Here is an 18,803-nt window from a genome sequence, read left to right on the forward strand (position 1 = left end):
AGTGTCCTTGCTCAGCCTGTGGCAGAGACCTTGCTGGGAGATGGAAATCCAAGAAGAGGGCAGAGGACGCAGGCAGCTGGCCTTCTTACGGAGCCTGGGGCACACTCCAGACGCCGTGTTTTGTGAGAGGTGCATACCTGAAGTCCACACCCGTTAACCCCACACTCCAAAGAGTGGTGCCGGTGAGCAGCTGGAAACCAGCCCTCAGACGCGGTGGCGGAGGCGCCTTCACAAACTCTGAACACTGGGAGATTTATTTCCAACTGCAAAACAACAACTGAGCAACAACAAAAGATTGACAGCTGGTTGGTACCAGCCCCAGCTGCCCGGAACTAGGCACGGCTGGTGTGTCTGTGTTCTTCCAGCTCCTCCATCTTACTCCTGGAGGTCTAACTGCTCTTCATCAAAGTTCGCGTTTCCTGGGAAGAAAAGAAAACACGCGAGAAACATAAAAGTTAGTGGTTTAAAAAACGATTACAGCTATTTAAGCATTTAGCTCTGTTTTCTGCAGGCATCCGGGTCCCTGGGCTAAGGACTCCGGGACAAGCTCCCGAGCTAAGGCTCCTGTTCCCGCTCAGGGACCAGACATCATCCACTGAGCCCAGTCTCCCTGGACCTGGTCCTAAGCATTCCTCAACCCCATCTCCATCCCCTTCTTTCTTTCTCCCACATCGATTTTTGGGCTACTCATCTTCCGCTGGTCCCCCTGGTTCTCGAGCTCCCAGCCTGAGGCTTCTGCTTCCCAAAGGCCCCTCAGTCACACACCACAGAGATGAAGATCCAATCCAAAGGCCCACCATGAGAAGTCAAGAAAGAGTGCACTCCCCCAGGCTTCGGGTTGCGTTTCTGTCTGGAGTCTCCTCTCACCCCCATTCTCCCCTTTCTCACCGCCTCTCAGCCTTTCCACTCATCTGGGGCTGACCCTTCCTAGAAATAGTTCCTGCTCTTGTTCCCGGTGAGTTCTCACCTCTCTGGGGGACGTGGTGATGGTCCCTAACACTCTAGAGTGAAATTGTGGACATGGGCGCCTCTGGATGAGATCCCTGCCCCTCTACCCCACACTGAGTGTGCCAGAGACCCAGAGCTGTATACAAATGTGCAGGTGTGCCAGGCGGCGGTGGTGACACATGCCTTTAATCCCAGACCTGGGGGGGAGGAGGGGCAGAGCCAGGCAGATCTCTGTGAGTTCGAGGCCAGCCTGGTCTCCAGAGTGAGTTCCAGGAAAGGCGCAAAGCTACACAGAGAAACCCTATCTCGAAAAACCAAAAAAAATAAAGGGGGGGACCAGTCACACCAGGCCAGTTCCTGCCGTGGACAGGCTCAACTGGGAGACAAGCTGGACTTTGGGGGGACTTATGCTCGTCTCCCCAGGCTCACTCAGGTCCTTCACCCTGGCCTGAGGCTAGCTCGGTGGGGGAAGGAGAAGCCTGCTCCTCCTAGGGTGTGTGGCTGGCCTCACACAGGTGCTGTCCACTCCACAGGGCACGTATTCTTACCCTGGTCCATGTCGTAACTGTTCTCTCGGCTCTCCTGCCTGAGGGCATCGATGTCGTCCTCTCCGGTCCTCTCCATCTCACCCTCAAAACCTTCTGCCAGAGCCTGGGCTTCTTCTGAGGTGTCACCCATACCTGGGATGAGGACAATGATGGATGACAGAAGGAGGTCACCAGGGAGCATGAGTGCAGATATGTGTGTGTCAAGTGGGTCTCCTGCTCCTGACACCAGGGCCTCCTTTCCCAGCCTCCAAGCTCGAGCCCAGGCCTGGCCATCAGATCACCCTGCCCCATCTCCCAACTCTCTCCACAAGACCACTGTAAAACGTATACAGAGAGATGCTGCCTCGATCCTTCTTCCAACAGGGACATGTGACCCATTTGCTATTGGCTACCCAACCCAAGTCACGGCCACAGAGAGGCATTGCCAAGTAAACTGGCTACTGAGGAATCCCCCAAGGTGGCTAAGCCTACTTCATAGCTGGGCATTTCTTCCATCCAGCTGATCTGCATTCTTCCCCTCTACTCCCTGGGAGACTCCCATCCCAAACATGTGTACTTATAGCATCCTGCACCCAGACTGACCCAGAGGCCACCTCCCAGAGAGATCAGCGACACCAGATCTGAGGACAGGTGTGCATGTCCCTAACAACCCTGGGGCGCTTGCTCTGACAACCCCCGGGAGCTTGACCTGACAACTCAGGGGTGCCTGCCCTGACAACCCGGGGGTACCTGCCCTGACGATCCCAGGGCCCCTGACTTGACAATCCCAGGGTGCTTGCCCTGACAACCCTGGGGTGTTCCATACCAGCAGCTCCGGGTGTTTCCTCCTGGCCTGGTCCCTCAGCAGGAGGCTGCTCCTCGGAGAGGGTTGGCGTCCACAGGGCCAATTCTGTGATTTTGAGAGCTTTCCATTTTGGAACAATATTCACTAATGTCTCTTCCTCCTCCTCTTCTTCTCCTCTTTCCTATTTTAAGTGCAAAAATACAAAGTCATCGACATGGCTATTATTTGGTCTGGAACATTAAAAGACCACAGGGCAAAGATGGGCTCTGAACTGGGATTGAGACTTCGGGCGACACCATTCCTGACCGGAACAAGTGTGACTTACTGGTGGCATCATCTAAGGGCTGAAGACAGATCTAGCATGATCCAGACAAGTCAGGAAGCCACAGAGCACAGCCAAGACACCGTGAGAGGCTCTCAGACTCGGCATGTCCCTCAGCAACGGAGGATAACCGACGAGACACGCTTTTCAACCCCTGCTCCACTCTCCATCCCTAGCAACATCCACTGAGGTCAAGTCCTAAAGCCCAAGATGTCCCCATGATGGCAGGAAAATGCACAAACACAAGGGCTCTCCTGGCATGGGTCCAGAGATCAAATTCAACAAAAGAGAACTGGGAGGTCAACACTCGCAATTCCTACAGGGAACTGGAACCAGCATGCATCGGTTTTTTTCAAATGTATCTGTCGATGCCTCAATTCTGCAGCTTTTTAAACGCTCCAGAGATCAGAACATCAACCTAAAGAGTCAGCAAAACCTCCTGGAGACAGGTGGGAACATCTGCTCATTCACTCAGAAATGAATTTTTCCACTCACGAGGAAGACACAAGTGTTCCAGGCCAGTGGTGCCCAGGCCTGGCCTGCTCGGAGTCACCCAGAAGGCTCTCTCATACACACATGCTGGCCCCACCCACGATGCTTTTAACTCAGCCTGTCAGGATTGGAGCCTAATAATTTGCATAGGTTCCCAAGTGACCCTGAGGCTGCTGAGCCAGGGACCAAACTCTGAGAACATCCCCAAAGAACACACCTGTGCTCTAGCAATAGGTGAACCTTCCACAAGTGGCAGATGTCCCTTCCAGCCGGCAGTCCGCAACTGATGCCTCATCACTTGACACACACTGTCCCTGAGTGTCCACATCAGGAGCACACACACACACACACACACACACACACACACACACACACACCTTACACACACTGTCTCTGAATGCCTAAGAATGATGACATTGATGCCAGCCAGAGAAAGTTAACCTGGTATTAATTTCTGTGCTAAACATAGCAAAGGGACTTACTAACCAGGCTTTAAAAGACGGTCAACCATGAGCCGAGAACAGACACCTGACATTGTTGCTGACGGTTATAGCATTCAGATGCCATTCTGGGACTGACACCTGCCGGAACTCAAGGTTAGCCAGTTCCTAGCCACAAAATCTAGCTCTGACTCCTGCAGGCATTGTGAAATGACATCGATCACTTCGGCAGCTGAGCTGCCTAGGAGCGTGCTCACAGACAGTCCCCTTTTACCTCTCGGGGTCAATGTCACTGGGCTGATATTTAAATATCAGCCCAATGACATTGGAAACAGAGTCAATCGTATTCTTCAACTTACCACGTCTGTTAGGCGATATTCACCATGCTGTTCACATCCAATGTCAAAGACGTACTTCCCAGGACCAACAGGCTGTAGGGAGAAAGGAACTCAGTGCGCTTTACGCTTCATGGTCAATGTCGAATAGAAAGTACAAAAACGCTCCCTAAGTGCCATGCCCAGAAAGCTCACCCCGAACGACCTCACCGTGCAGAGTCTGAGAAGGAGTTACAGAATGCTTCCGTTAACTGACAGCTGGTGGAACTGTTCAAGGGTTTGTTTCTGAAGGTCTCTGCCATGTTTTTACCGCATTGAAAAGGAGTAAGGAATCTACCCACTGTAGAACCTGGAATGAATCGGTCGGTGCCTATGGGCAGACTGGCTAGAGAGGGGCTGCCCGCCAGCGCTTTGATCTGTTTGCTGTAGCACTGGATTTAGTGCAAAGCACTTTTAAATAATTTGTTTACTCATGGATGGGGGTGGGGTGCACATGGTGTCACAGTTCATGTGTGACAGTCAGAGAGCCATTTGTGGGAGTCGGTTCTCTCCTTCCACCGTGTGGGACCTGGGTAGCGAACTCAAGTCGCCAGACTTGACAGCAGGCACCTTTACCCACTGATCCATCTCACCAGCCCCCCAGGAGATTTTTTTTTTCAACGAAAACCTGGTCACGATGACACACACTGTCGCCACTTTGACTTAGAAACTGAGTGTGAGCCACTCCCCAGCTTTACAAATGTTTTCCCACATCACCAGTTGCCAACCTGACATTTGCATTCACCTTGGACCAGGAATTATAATGTGCCTTGTTTACCGATGCTCGGCGTTGCCATGCCAACACTGTTCTTTGTCCAAGCGTTAGCGCGAACATGCTGTTTTGTTGTGTTTTGACCCTGTGTCTCACTCCATAGCTCAGGCTGCCTCACAATCTCTTCGCTGTAGACATACACTGACCACCACCCTGGGCTTTCAATTTTCTTGTCATTATGTTCCTTTAGGAAACTAAATCCATTTTTCCTTTGTGAGTCTGTTTAAGGACTCTTCCCTAGTTTCTGCATTCATAGACGTCACCTCTTTTGATTAGTTTCGTTCATGGCGACATTTAAATATTCCTTCCAGAAAACCCCTTTCTCTCTTTGCTGAAGGACGGACTTTTATAAAGTTATAGAGCAACTAGACTTTTAAAAATACAACCAGTAGTGGTTCCCTCGGTCACTGTTGACAGTAGCATCCGTCTCCTCCCCAGACTTGGCCAGGTGATGTGATTTGGGCAGGCGTATCTAGTTATCTAGTTCCTCGGCCCCTCATGTCTTCATTAGCTGCCAGCCATGTCCTGACCGAGTGTTCAATGACTTCATCTCCTTCTAGTCTGCCTCCTGTCTCCATCCCTCCTCATCTCCATCCCTCCTCGCCCTTGCTCACCCTGCTTTAACGACTTGTCAGCAAGGGCAGGGATGGGGGAGTTTCTGAGAAAGAAACACAACCAAGTGCTGAGAGGGTGAAAGATGCCTGACCCTGCTTGTAACCAGGGAAACACACAATTTAAAAAAAAATGTTTGCACATAAGATTGGGGGAGGGAAAAAGCAAAGGATGTAGCGGATAAATCCAGTGTGCTGAGAACCTGTGATGGGCAGTCAGGTTCTGTTAGTGAGGGGATAAAGTCGTGCAGCTTTTCAAGACAACGGACAGTGTTTGTGGTGTTTCAAAATATCAGCTCTTTACATTCAGCAGTCCTGGTATCTGGCTGTCAACTGTGAAGGAGGAACCTCCAGTATAGAAGTGCCTCCATCAGATTGGCCTGCAGAGCATGTCTGTGGGGCACTTTCTTAATTGTTCATTGATGTAAGAGGGCCCAGTTGACTGTGGACAGCACCATGCCCAGGCAGGTCAGCCAGAGCTGTATAAGAAAGGTAGCAGGGGTTGGGGATTTAGCTCAATGGTAGAGCGCTTGCCTAGCAAGCACAAGGTCCTGGGTTCGATCCTCAGCTCCAAAAATAAAAAGGTAGCAAACATGGCCTGAGACCAAGGCTGTAGCAGTGTTCCTCTGCTGTCTCTGGGTCAAGCTGGAGTCCCTACCCTCCTTCAATTCCTGTCCTGATTTCCCTCAATGATGGACCTGTGCGAGGAAACAAACCCTTCCTGGGTTGCATTTGGTCATGCTGTTTATCACACAGAAAGAACTCTAGTCTATGTACATGCATTTCTCCAAAGACAGAATGACAACCAACTTCAGTCTACTGGCTTTCATTCCAGGGTCAGGCACCGCCCCTGTCTATAAGGTGAAACATGTGCTCAGGTTAGGTGAGTGGAGGAAGTTAACCGGGGAGCAAACAAAAGCAGAAACACCTGACCAAACGTAGATTAGGCTGGTTCCAAGTTCCTTTCCCTTTAAGGGTCCGAGCAGAGGGGATGCCCTCACTCTGTACCTGGAAAACCTGCTAGGGATTTGGCGTCTGGAGTCAGATGGCTTGCTTGTCTTATAGAACAGAAAGGCAGTGGGAGGACCATTGGGTATGGCCTGCTGAGCCAGGGCAGGAGCTCTGTCTAGACCCGGAGGCCTCCTCTGCATTTTATCCCACATGCCCAGATGTGCAAGACGTCAGCAGGTGTGCCTCTGTGTCCTGGTACCTGACGAACTCTCAAAACTGATTCTGCAAAAGCTGATGTGTAAGTGTGTGTGTGCATGTGTCGTATAGAAGTTCTGAGGAAGGGGGAGCAGGGAAGGGGCAGCCAGGGGTGGGGGGGTATGCTAGCACATGACACTTTACAGTTTGGGCATCCTTCTGTGGTTCGTATAACTGTAAGCTTTTTACTGACTGACAGAGCAAAGCCTCCAGGTTTCCTCTCCCTTTTCAGACTGTCTAGTCTCGCTTATCGATTTCCCCAACAGCTGAGGCTCAAGTTACATGTAAATGAACCAGGGCATGTGGAGAGTCTGAAGGGGGAGTGATGAATGTAGCTAGCCATACCCCCTGTCAACTTCCCCGTCAGTGAGCTCAGCAAACTCTCTCTGGGGAGTCTCCCTCCAGCCCTGAGCAGCGGTGGCGTTCTCCCAGGAAAGCCTGGGTAGAAAGCTCGCAGTTACCGAGTTTCCCCCATCTTCCTCCCTTTGTGCAAAGCCGCCACCAAAGCCAGAGCAGAGCCCACCAAACAGCAGCCTGTGAACATGTGGAGGTCTCCAGACCCGGGGCAATCACCCTGGGCCCTTAAAGCCCTCCCAACCAGGAGTGGCAGGCTGGCCTCTGGCATGGGGGGAGGGGGGGAGCTCTGGGATCGCCCTCCCATTCGACCATGGTTTACCAGAGGGCAAGAGCGCACACAGCCAGCAGAAGATGCCCTGGTACCGAGGGCACTGGCCTTAATAGAGATACAGTGTGCCACTGGGGCCCAGGGAAACAGGCCCGGCTTCCTGCCTCCACCCCACCCCACTCTGTACTCTGTGGGCATCCGAAGAGCTTGGAGTGGTGCAGCCGCCCTCAGCTGGTGGTAATGGAACTCTGAGTGTTTAGCGTTAGCACACGGCACGCTGACTTACGTTTTTGTTCAGGAACTTGCCCTGGTACCTGTGGTTCAGGTGGATGAGCTCGGCAGCACCCTCCTGTTGCCCGTTCACCCAGCTGCCGACGTACTTGCTGCCTGTCTCTGCATAGAAGTAGGTGCCTTGCCCATGCCTGGTGAAGACAAGACAAGAGCATCTGGTTACTGTCCGCTATGGGAGCACCGACCCTAAGACAGAGGGGGATGTAAGCAGATGCCAGCTTATAGGCAACTGGTTTCCAGTATCTGTGTCCACTTGCAGACTTGGCATGCCACCCACACAGGGTACATGGAGCCAGCATCATCTAATGCCACAGAGGCCAGCGGCTTGCCCATGAACCGATTTCCCTGGGCAGAGTCAGGGTTTCCCTGGGGCTGTGGGTGGAGGATCCATGTCCTGGCCCGCTATGAGAAGACAGTAGTCCCTCCTCGGCCGCTCTCAGCAGCACCTCCCCTACACACCTGCCCTCCGGCATGGGACTGCCTTCAGTGGGCGTTATCCTGTTCTTACCCCGCAAATGGACCCCCAAGACGACAGGTAGAAGCCAAACCTTTGATGAGCGAACCACTCCCCTGTGTAGGTGTCGTTATTGACGTAGTAGTACACGCCGTGGCCATGCCTCTGGTCATCTGCCCACTCCCCTGCAAAGGACAACACACACACACACACACACACACACACACACACACACACACACACAAAGTCAGATGAAAAGATCAGACTGATGCTATGGCCCCTGCTCGCCCAGGAGGATCCAAGCAATGTGTTCTGCAAAAGAGAGAGCTTTGTAACCACAGAGCTAAGCCTGATGCCCGTCTCCTCTCTGACTTCCCTCCACCCACCTTCTCTTCCCCTTGGGCCAGCTTCTGGGAGAGCTAGCTAAGGAGGGCCGAGTTGGGAGCCCAGGGACACAGATCTAGAGGGTGTGTGCCTGTGAGGTGAGCCCCAGACACTTTCACGCTTTTGCAGGTTGGTGGGCTTGAGGGGTCAGGGTTGAGACAAGCCTGTCTGACCCTTTGCCACCGATTCCAGCTATACTCCACATGCCTTGCAGGTACGCGCCAACTCAGCAGCATCTCCAAGGCTTGATGAAGGTCTAGCCTCAGCACTCACTCCATCTCCCAGCTGGGTACCTGGTTCCACGGCTGCCCTCTTGCCAAATCCTCCACTCTACCTTTCTTGGCCTGGGGAGCCTGGCCACTCCCCTGCATGTGGGTAGGTCCTGCTCATTTCTCATGCACATGACAGAAAACCCTAACACTGGAAAAACAGCACGGGATTTGGAACACTTGGCTTGGCAGCAAACTGTGTTGCCAGCCAAAGGGGATTTGAAATCAGTCTCTCAAAAACTCTTCAACTCGGGCCGGGCGGTGGTGGCACACGCCTTTAATCCCAGCACTCGGGAGGCAGAGCCAGGCGGATCTCTGTGAGTTCGAGGCCAGCCTGGGCTACCAAGTGAGTCCCAGGAAAGGCGCAAAGCTACGCAGAGAAACCCTGTCTCGAAAATTCAAAAAAAAAACTCTTCAACTCGTAAAGGAAACCAACCAGCGGATTCCCAAGGTGGACATTACCGATCACATATGACCAACAGCAAATCAGCACCCGGGTAGAACTTTATAGACTACTACCCGGATGGAACTTTCTAGAATGGAACAAGTAATGAAGAACTAATCGAGATCAGTTTGTTTCAAGAGAAAAAAGGATGATTTCGTCTTCTATGCTCTCTACAGAAAACTAGGCAAACTGTTTTCTTGTAGGAAGACTACTGGCTAGCACCGGCAGAAGACGCCTGCCTTGCACGTGGGAGGCCTTGGATTCGATCCCAGTGCAAAAGAAAAACCAAAACGGGTGAGGGAGAGCTACTCTAGAATTCTACAAGGATGTCTGCCATTAATTAAAAATACACCCCAGGATGCATTCTTAAATTCTGTGTTGTTTATGGCACGTACATTTTTAATTTAAAAATGTTCAGTTTATTTCAACTTCCCATTACAAACGAAAATTCATTCTTATGGCAACTCTATATCCTCTTCCTTAAAGAGGACCCTAGAATGTGTGTAAACTTCTGGCTTACACAAACACTAGAGACATTTCCACATACATGAAGGGAACATATACTATGCTAACAAAATGTTGACTATCCAAACTATCTATTTCCACAAACAAACCCCAAAGTGTATCCAAAACTAGGAATTCTATAGAATTTGCCTCTCTTCTCCAATATTTACTCACAACACATTCTGGCCGCCTTGTGAACTAGAACATCTGCAGAAATGGATAGCACAGGACCCCCACAGGTTTACACCAGATGAAGGCAGAGGCCAGAAAGGATGTGATCGGCAGCCTGGGGCAGAGGCAAGAACAGGACCTCAAAGGTGAACGACAGCTCAGCACAGAGCGCCTCACCAAACATACACAGAGAGATGGGAATGGAGATTGCTACGGGTTCAGAAAGAGGACTGGGTCCCACAATAAGATGCGAAACAGGGACCTGAGCAAGAGAGATGGAGAATCCCAAAATTAAGATCATTCACTAAAATATGCATTTGGTGCCAGGTCTGTAGTAATCGTGGGACAGTGCACACCACGAGCAAAGATCTGGGGGTTGTCCTGGACCTTCAGAGCAGCATCGTATCTGCATCTGCAGCATCCGCCAGTTTCTGGAATATTCCCACTGAGGCCAATTTGGAGCTGTTTATGGAGCTGCAAGAAGTGCAAAATTGGCTTCCGTGAGCTGCTCAGAGCTGCTCTAGCACACCCTGGGGCAAAGCGGCCACAGCTGGCACAGTTACTTCAGATGGTTTCCTTCCCCCAAAAAAGATCATAACAAAAGGAACCCATCTCTCTTCTCTCGCCCTTGGGAGCTGGGCTCCAGGCTAGTGTGACAAGAAAAATGTGGTTTACTTTGCAGAAACTTTACAGACGTGAAAGAGGACAGTTAAACTGCAAACACGCTAGATTTCATGTTGGTGAGGACCCATGAGCACAGGCTACACCACCTGAGAAACTTGTGGGAGGCTCTGCCCAGCCCAGGAAACCCTGTTCAATGGAGCAGGGTTGCTCAAAGGAAGGGGGGGGGGGCCTGCACCCGCTGCAGGCTTTAGTGGCCAGGAATCAAGGCTCCTGGATGGCATTTAGAAACACATTATTCCTGCCTTCAATTTACATTTAACCTTTTTTTTAAAGATTTATTTATTTATTTTGTATACAGCATGACTACAGGTCAGAAGAAGGCACCAGATCTCATTACAGATGGTTGTGAGCCACCATGTGGTTGCTGGGAATTGAACTCAAGACCTCTGGAAGACCAGCCAGTGCTCTTAACCTCTGAGCCATCTCTCCAGCCCCACATTTAACCTTTTTTTGCAACTTTTTAAACAATTCTTTCCTACTCCCATCATTCTCTGTCTCCTCACCAGACCTCGAGTATGGGGGAGGGGGGAGGTGCCTGCCAATTAAGCCCTTAAAACCCCTTGAACAGTGAGATTTGATGAGACTTGGGGCTGTGGAAAGTGTATATATGCCAGCATGGCCATGCACACCAACTTCTAAGGAACAGAGGCCCACACTGGACCCTTCTAGAACTCACACTACACACCCACTCATCTGACTAGCCATCAGTATTATTTATGGTTCCCTTTATAATAAACAATTAACAGTGTTTCTGTGAGTTCTGTGAGCTGTAGAAGAAGATCATCGGCCAGGAGATAGGGTTAGGGGACCATCTAGCTAGCAAGGAGCTGGGCAGAAGTGTGAGCAGCCTGGGAGTTTCTAGCATGACCTCTGCATCTGAGTCGGGGGACAGCCTTGTAAGGACGAGCCTTCCCTGAGGCTATGGTAGCTGGCGCCCCCCATTGAACCGACTCCTTGGGAAGCCATTGCCTGCAGAGCCGGGGGATTGCTTGGTGTGGATACCCATGCTTGAGCTCACAGGTCTTGTGTGTAGACTTTTCTCTTCAGCTGGTGCATCTCCACGTAAAGAACTCCTGATGCCTCTTCCCTTTGGTGGGGAGGCGCTGGACCCGCACTTGGGTATGTCTTACCAAAGAGCACCTCTTTGTCTCCTAATCTTCATGCCTAAGTCTATACTAAAATATCTTTAATAAAATCCCCAACCCTGCTTCAGAGAAAGACTTCCTAAGCCCCTCCCCTTTTTAATGTACTTTATGTGAAACCCAAATTGTATTCACATCTACCCTGAGATCAAAAGTGACAACAAGATTAGGCTCCCAGGGGTCTGGGAGGAATTCAATTAAGCCCCAAATCGAATTGTCCAAAGCTCGTTACATTGGTGCTTCTGTCGACCAAGCCTGCTAAGGGTTAGGAACAAACCAATTTAAGCTCCACGTCTAATGCATTCACGCCTCTGCCCCATCTCGGAGTCCGGGAGACGACCCTTCCTTTGCTGTCTGTTAGTTTTAGTTTTATCTGGAAGCGGGGCGGGTAACTGCCATGGTCTGGATAGGTGTCCCCCAAAGGCCATGTGTAGAGGCTTGGTCCCCAACTACTGTGCTGTTGGGAGCTGTGGAACCCTGGGGAGATAGAATCTAGTGAAAGAAGCCAGGTCACTGGGGACATGGCCATCCCTCCTCCCTCTGTGTCCTGGCCACCATGAGGTGAGCAGCTGGGTTTAAGGAAGACTCCCACCATGATGTTCTCTGCCTTGCCACAGGCTCACATGTCTACGGACTAAAATCGGGGGCTGGAGAGATGGTTCAGTGGTTAAGGGCACTTGCTGCTCTCGCAGAGGACCCAATTCAGTTTCCGGCACCCACATGGTGGTTCACAAACATATATAACTCCAGAGCCCGGGGCTCCAATGCCCTCTTCTGGCCTCTGTGGACAACGTATTCTGGGCTATGTGCAGGTAAAATACCCATGCGTATAGAACGCCCACGCACATAAAATAAAAATAACCCAATCTTAAAATCTCTAAAAGTCAAAATAAGCCTTCCTTTCCTGAAGATGAATATCTCAGATGTTTGTTAGCTCGAATTTTAAGGATATGTCACCCTCATTAGAAAGTGATGTTGTCACACAAAGTGCATCATGGTCCTTGCCAACAAGCTCTTCCCTCAAGGCAGGAATCTCTATAGGCATTACACACATATCAATCTACCCCATCTGCATGCTACAGATAAGAAAGCTGAGACAGAGAGGTGACATGCAGAGTCACACCTAAGGTCCCCACAGTCACAGATCTTTTTGGAAATCGGATGGAAACTAGAAAACCCATTCTGGGGACAGGAGAAACAGAGAGTAGAGGAAAACCCGAACATACCGATCAGCATACCCCTTCTGAAGGTCCACAGCCTACTTCCTGCCTTCTCCCGTCCTGGCTCTGGGATTAGACTTGTACCCACCAGGTGACAGTGGTACATAGGGACCGGCGCTTCTTAGAAATAAGCTAAGAGTCTTCCTGGGGCATGACATTAGCATGTGAGGAATGGGAGACTGGGAAAGACATCACAGTAAGGCAAAATGCCTGGATCAAGGGACTCCACGGTCTAAAGACACATGGCCATCAGAAGAGGGACTGGGCAAAAACAGAAAACAACAAAGACAGCTTCAGAGGAACGATGCCAGAGGCTGCCGAGGGTCCAGGCCACACCTAGATTCTGTGCCCACCCAGCAGCCCCCTTTCCCTTACTCTAAGTCTCGGCTTACAGGAGGGCATGTTTAGTTACTTAAAAGACTTCTGGCCTCGATGACAATGGAGGAAGGAACACATTTTGTTGTTGTTGAGTGGTAGATCTAGTGAACGTTAAGCTCTCGTATATACTTTAGAATCTGCAGACGAGCTCAATGTCAGAAACAACCTATACAGCAAAAACAAAAATCTTCTCCGTGGTGATGGCATGTTACCTTCATATCTGGATCCATCCGGGTAGATAAAGGTGCCTTGACCATGTTTTTTATTTTTAATATATTCTCCGATGTATCGGGCACCATTCTTAAATTTGTAGATCCCCTGAAACACACCAATGACACAGTTCTTAGGAGTCCTGAGTCCGGCATGCACCAAGACAATATTTAACAGAGAAAACCAGCTTCCTAAGCCCCCAGTTCTGACCTGGCCATTTCTTTTTCCAAACTCATAGTGTCCTTCGTACGTGTCTCCGTTGGGCAATCTCGCTTTCCCGTGTCCATGCCGTTCTCCCACTTCGTTTCGCTCCCCCTCGTATTCCTGGCCAAAAGAAACCAAGCCAGCTGTGACTGCTGTTCAACAGCACGAGCCAAGCATTCTACAGCTATGGTACCACCGAAGCATCCCAACCTTGGGCAAGGTATTCACCTCTCACATTGCCCTGGTGAGGCAGGTAACTGTAGTGGGTAGCCATTCCAGCTTTGACCCGGAAGTTCCAACCCCCACTGAGGCCTCAGTAATGGTCACGCCTACAAGGCGGGGCTGAGAGAAGATGCTGACGAGGGGAGATCCTGGACCCTGGACGCTTGAGCTAGACCGAGCGGAAGTTTTCCAAAGAACACCGCTGGACTGCGCTACCCCTTCCCCAGACCCTGTAAACTATCCCTTCACTCGTAAGTTACCCCACAAAATAAACCTCCCTTTTAACTACGTGGAGTGGCCTTAATAATTTCACCAATAGGTAACCAAGCCTGATGGGCAGAGCCCCGGTCCAAGGTCTCACGATTAATGCATGTGTCCATGGCGGGAGCTTCGCTCCCTCCCTCCGGCATCTGAGCACGTGGTTTATTATGCTCATCCTGACACTGTGAACATGAACCGATGAAGGGAAGACAGCGCAGTCCCCACAGGCAAACACTTTAGAGAGTTCATGCAGGTGGGACAGGTCCCCAGCCTTCACAGACGCCTCCCTCTTCACTCTTTCCATCATTCAGGACTTAAAATGCAAATACCCTAAGAGAAGGGCTCTTCCATCATGGTTTTGCTGGAGAGTCTGTGGTCTGCCAGAGGTCTGTGTCCTGCTGGGAAGTTCTGCTGTGAGGGAGAGGGGAAGGAGACACGGACATTCCACTAATCTTATTGTCAAACTCCCTATCAAAGAACTTACAGTCCAAACACTTTCGGCCCTGAGACTGGAGAGATGGCTCAGGGGTTAAGAGCACTGGCTGCTCTTGCAGAGGACCTGGGTTCAGTTAACAGCACCCACATGGTGGCTCACAATCATCTGTAACTCTAGTTCCAGAGGATTCAATGCCCTCTCCTGGCCTCCTCAGGCACTGCATGCCATGTGATAGACAAGCAGAAAAAACACCCATACACACAAAATAAATTAATCTTTAAAAAAAAAAGTAAAGAAAATAAATCAATTCTAACCCAATCTGGAAAAGCTATGAATCTATCTTGTAAGTAGATTGGACTGGGGTGGAGCTCAGTGTGAGTGGGGCTGCCTAGCATGTACAAGACCCTGGGTTTCACCCCTTACACACACACACACACACACACACACACACACACACACACACAAAGATGTTTGCGAGCAGTACCACTTGTGTTTTGTTTTGTTCTTTTGTGTGTGTGTGGTTTTTTGAGACAGGGTTTCTCTGTGTAGTTTTGGTGCCTGTCCTGGAACCTGCTCTGTAGACCAGGCTGGCCTTGAACTCACAGAGATCCGCCTGCCTCTGCCTCCCAAGTGCTGGGATTAAAGGCGTGCGCCACCATTGCCCGGCTCAAGCAGTACCACTTGTAAGGGCTGAGGCAGAAGGATGGCAGGATTGCTTGAGCCATGAGTTGGAGGCCAAACCTAGCCACATAGCAGACCCCTGCCCCAACTCCAAAAACAAGTAAATAAAAAAGAAGTAATGCAAGCTTGCAATTCTCCTGCTTTTCCTATACTTTCTGAAAAAAAAAAGTGTTCTCTGGCTCATATACATGGATGTACGGTGCATATAATACCTAATATAATGGCCAGAGCATTCCATAATGGTGCAACATGGCTAGCTTAAAATATCACGCTACATACTTTAGACATACACAATTAACATATTCATTTAGACATTTTAAAACATGATCTGTGAACTTGGATCTGTGTCTATTACAGGTACAGGACATCAAGTGGAAGGCTTTAGAAACAAACAGGCAGGCATTTCTTGCCTTCTTCTAGCCCCTTTTAGCCCAGAAATTCCTGCCTAGAATATAAGCCTGTGACCTTACAGATTGTTTTCAGGGTTGTTTCAAACCACAATGTGGTGGTTTGAGTGAGCATGTCCCCATAAGCTCAGACTTCTGAACACTGATTCCCTACTTGGTGGCTCTATTTGGGGAGGTAGTGGAACCTTTGGGAGGTAGAGCCTTGCTGGAGGGAGTATGTCACTAGGGACGAACTTTTGGGTGTTTATAGTCTCACCCCACTTCCTGCTTGCAGTCTGTGCTTCCTGTTCCTGCTACCATGTCTCCCTTCCCCTCCCCCCATACCTGCTGTTTATCTATATGCCTTCCCCACCTTGATGAACTTTTATCCTTTTGGAACTGTAAGTCTAAATAAACTCTTCCTTCCATGAGTCACGGTGTTTTATCACAGCAACAGAAAAGTAACTAATACACACATGTGCAGAGTCCCTGGTCCGATCCTAGAGGCCTCCCAGTATGGCCAACGCTGAGCCATATGGGTGGATCCCTGCTCCCAACTCAGGGACCTCCCAGCCTGTCCAACACTGACTGAGCTGTGGGGGCGACTGAGCAGAGAAATCCTTTCAGCTAATCCATGGGTGGTCTGCCTTCATACCTACAGGCTTAAACATGTTACAAATCAGGTGGAGAACAAACTAGAAACTTGGATGGACAGGAATGTAAATTGAATATGAGCAGAAGCAGACCATAAATTAGTGACCTCTGTGTGTGTGTGTGTATGTTTGTGTGTGTGTGTGTGTGTGTGTGTGTGTGTGTGTGTGTGTGTGTATGTGCATGTCCATGCCCATCTGTAGGAGCCAGAGACAGACAGGCAGTGTCTTCCTCAATCCTCTCCACTTCATATTTTGACACAGATTTTCTCACAGAAGCTGGAGCCCTCCTATGGCAGCGAAGCCGGCCAGCCCGTGAGCTCCTAGGATCTTTCTGTGCCCAGCTTTTTGCATGGTAGCAGAATCTAAACTCAGGTCCTCACAGACTGAACCATCGCCCTGGGAACGTTTAGATGTAGAACCCCGAGAAACCAGTGAGAAGGTCCGCCAGATTATTAAAAAGGAGGCAGCTAAGCCAGGACGTACTTTGCAATTTCAGATGAAATACCAGTCTCTGACAAATTGCATGGAGACTGTGAAGCCTAGATTTCACACGGAGTCTGCCCTGCCTTTGGCACTAGCTCCTTGCTGTTGGGAGCACGTGACTCCTAGGCATTTCTGCCTCTTCACACTGACCAGGCCTGCTCCAGGGCATAGATCAAGCAGAAGCTGAGAGGTGATGGCCAGGAACCAGCAAAAAGGCCTGAGCAGGTGCCAACCCCGCGTTACAGAGGAGGGGCCCGGGTTTTTGCTTTATCCTCAAACTCTCTTTGCTCACACATAGCAAGCCTGTTCCCTCTTTGTCAGTCAGGGAGTGGTCACCCTCTTGTTTAAGGAGTAACCGCCGACCCACAAGGCACTGAAGTCAGAGCACATCGCTGCCTGGGAGTCTTTTGCCTCTCCTCTAATGTCTACACTTAGGAAAGTGATTCCCGTGGCTTGGGACAGTTCAGAGAAACTGATCCAGACCTACGTGGTGAACTCTTGAGAGCCCGGGGCACCTCAGCACGGTGCATTGAGTTGCCAGGAAGCAGCTTTCTCCATCCTTTTTCTCATGCCCTCTGCCTAGAAATCTTCGCCTTTAATGGGAGGCGGGATGGGAGCGGGGAGGGGGGGTGGAAACAAGACGTCACGGCGTTTCACCTTTCAGAGCGACTTCCTGGACGCACCGCCGCCCGTGTGGCCGGCGTGGTCCTGTCCGCGGCCTCTCGGCCCGCTGGTCCCCACGCCTCCCGCTCCGGAGCTGCGGCGCACCCCAGAAGTCCCTCCCTGGCCAGGAGCTCTCACCCCAAGATCGTTCTCTCCTTCCTCCTCTAACTCCTCGGAGCCCAGGTCCGACATGATCTGGTCTCAGCTAGGATCTCCGGAGTAGCGTCTCTACCAAGCAGGTACCAGCCACCCCCACCCGCGTCTCGCGTCGCCATGGAGACGCTGCCCGGCCCGCTTGGCTCTCAGCCTAAAAGGGTGGCGGGAAAGGGCGGGACGAACAGTGTGGGAGGAGTCAAGGGCTGGGATAGTGTTCTGGCAACTGGAAGGGCATCTCTGCCAATCGCCGCCCGGGAAGAGGGAGGAGCGGGGGCAGGAGGGTGGTGGGGGGGGGTGGCTTGGCGACTTGGTACTCGCACAGATCTGACAGTCTAACCTGAACAGTGTCACTGGCCTCTGGAATGTCCCCTGTGATCTGATTTATGGACGCCACTAGGAGCCACCTAAAAAGCTGACCCCCAGAAGGACGAGAGGCGCGTCTCAACTCTGGGCCCCGCCTCTTGGTCCCTTGGGTCCTCCGGGGGATGCTGCAGGACCCTTCCAGATTCTTCTGCACTGAGATGTTTGTGGTCTCCAGAGGCGTGTACACACACGCGGGTCTTTTCTGTTTTCTGTCAACACGTCCACTCTGGAACAACGAACTCCAGTCTCTTAAGCAGATGCTCTTGCACACTGACCCGGGTCAGGGTTTAAGCATCTCAACCAGCCCCCTACTCAGGTGACTTGGGCTCTCACTTGCCGGTGACCCATATTCATTCTGCTCTGTCCTCTGGTGCCTCCTCTGGTGCCTCTGGCTTCCTCTCAAATGCCCAACCTGTCATGCCACACGTACAGGCCCACTCATTCACAGGGGCTCTCCTTTGCTTCTTCTCGGGGTGGGGAGGGGGCGCTCCAGGGCCATATTCCACCCTGCGAGACCCCTCTGGACCCCCTTCCCACTCCTATGCTGTCGTCTGAGGCTCAGACCTTCCAACTCCCCCACTAAGCCAAGACTTTCTGCCCTAGTGTCTGGCCTCCTAACATCCCCACAGCGCCCTCTGTTCAGAAACCCAAATGCACACAGGCTCCCTGTGTGTCCAAGTTCCCCTCCCTACACTAGCTTTCCTGCAAACAAATCAAACTACCCAATCCTCCGGTGCCCTGCTTCTGGTTTCCACCTGGGTCAGCCCAGCTGACTCCCTGGAAGACTTGCTTGCCCACATTGGGAAACACACCAGCACACCTTTCTTCCAAGACTGGCTGAGGGGCTGTCTCCCCAGTCAGCTTCGGGTACAGGATAAAGATATTCTGGAGGAAGGAGAGGGGACTGGAGATTGGGGAAAGGACCTCAACTCTATCGCCCATTCCTAGCAACGGCAAGCGTGTGATAAAATGTGAAACTTAACTTGAGGGCAGTTCTTCATATTTACTTGACAAGTCAAAA

At 51.1% G+C, this 18,803-nt stretch overlaps 2 protein-coding genes across 2 annotated transcripts in view; one reads left to right on the forward strand and one right to left on the reverse strand.

Moving 5' to 3' along the window:
* Nucleotides 1-238: 238 nt before the first annotated feature.
* Rsph1 (radial spoke head component 1) lies at nucleotides 239-17,560 on the reverse strand. Its single transcript, XM_006997583.4, has 9 exons — nucleotides 17,402-17,560; nucleotides 13,485-13,598; nucleotides 13,277-13,382; nucleotides 7,962-8,052; nucleotides 7,409-7,544; nucleotides 3,894-3,965; nucleotides 2,302-2,461; nucleotides 1,497-1,628; nucleotides 239-419 (listed from the first exon to the last, which is right to left on the reverse strand). Exons 1-9 carry the CDS (start codon nucleotides 17,453-17,455, stop codon nucleotides 376-378), a joined length of 909 nt encoding a protein of 302 aa, XP_006997645.1. The 5' UTR covers nucleotides 17,456-17,560; the 3' UTR covers nucleotides 239-375.
* Nucleotides 17,396-18,803, forward strand: part of Slc37a1 (solute carrier family 37 member 1) — a 65,773-nt gene continuing 64,365 nt past the window's right edge. Inside the window, exon 1 of the mRNA XM_042266706.2 lies at nucleotides 17,396-17,502. The gene's annotated coding sequence lies outside the window, so the exon portion shown is untranslated. The remainder of the gene's footprint in view (nucleotides 17,503-18,803) is intronic.

This window comes from Peromyscus maniculatus, chromosome 21 (genome assembly GCF_049852395.1).
Source record: "Peromyscus maniculatus bairdii isolate BWxNUB_F1_BW_parent chromosome 21, HU_Pman_BW_mat_3.1, whole genome shotgun sequence".
Classification (NCBI taxonomy): Eukaryota; Metazoa; Chordata; class Mammalia; order Rodentia; family Cricetidae; genus Peromyscus; species Peromyscus maniculatus.

Bases quoted from the DNA above. Each gene is read 5' to 3' on its own strand.
- Rsph1 (XM_006997583.4), bottom strand. From the start codon at position 17,455: ATGTCGGACCTGGGCTCCGAGGAGTTAGAGGAGGAAGGAGAGAACGAT. The intron at 3,966-7,408 runs GTAAGTCAGCGT...TTCTCCCTACAG, and splicing joins GCAAGTTCCTGAACAAAAAC to CCTGTTGGTCCTGGGAAGTA. The intron at 1,629-2,301 runs GTATGGAACACC...TCCTCATCCCAG, and splicing joins GGAAACACCCGGAGCTGCTG to GTATGGGTGACACCTCAGAA.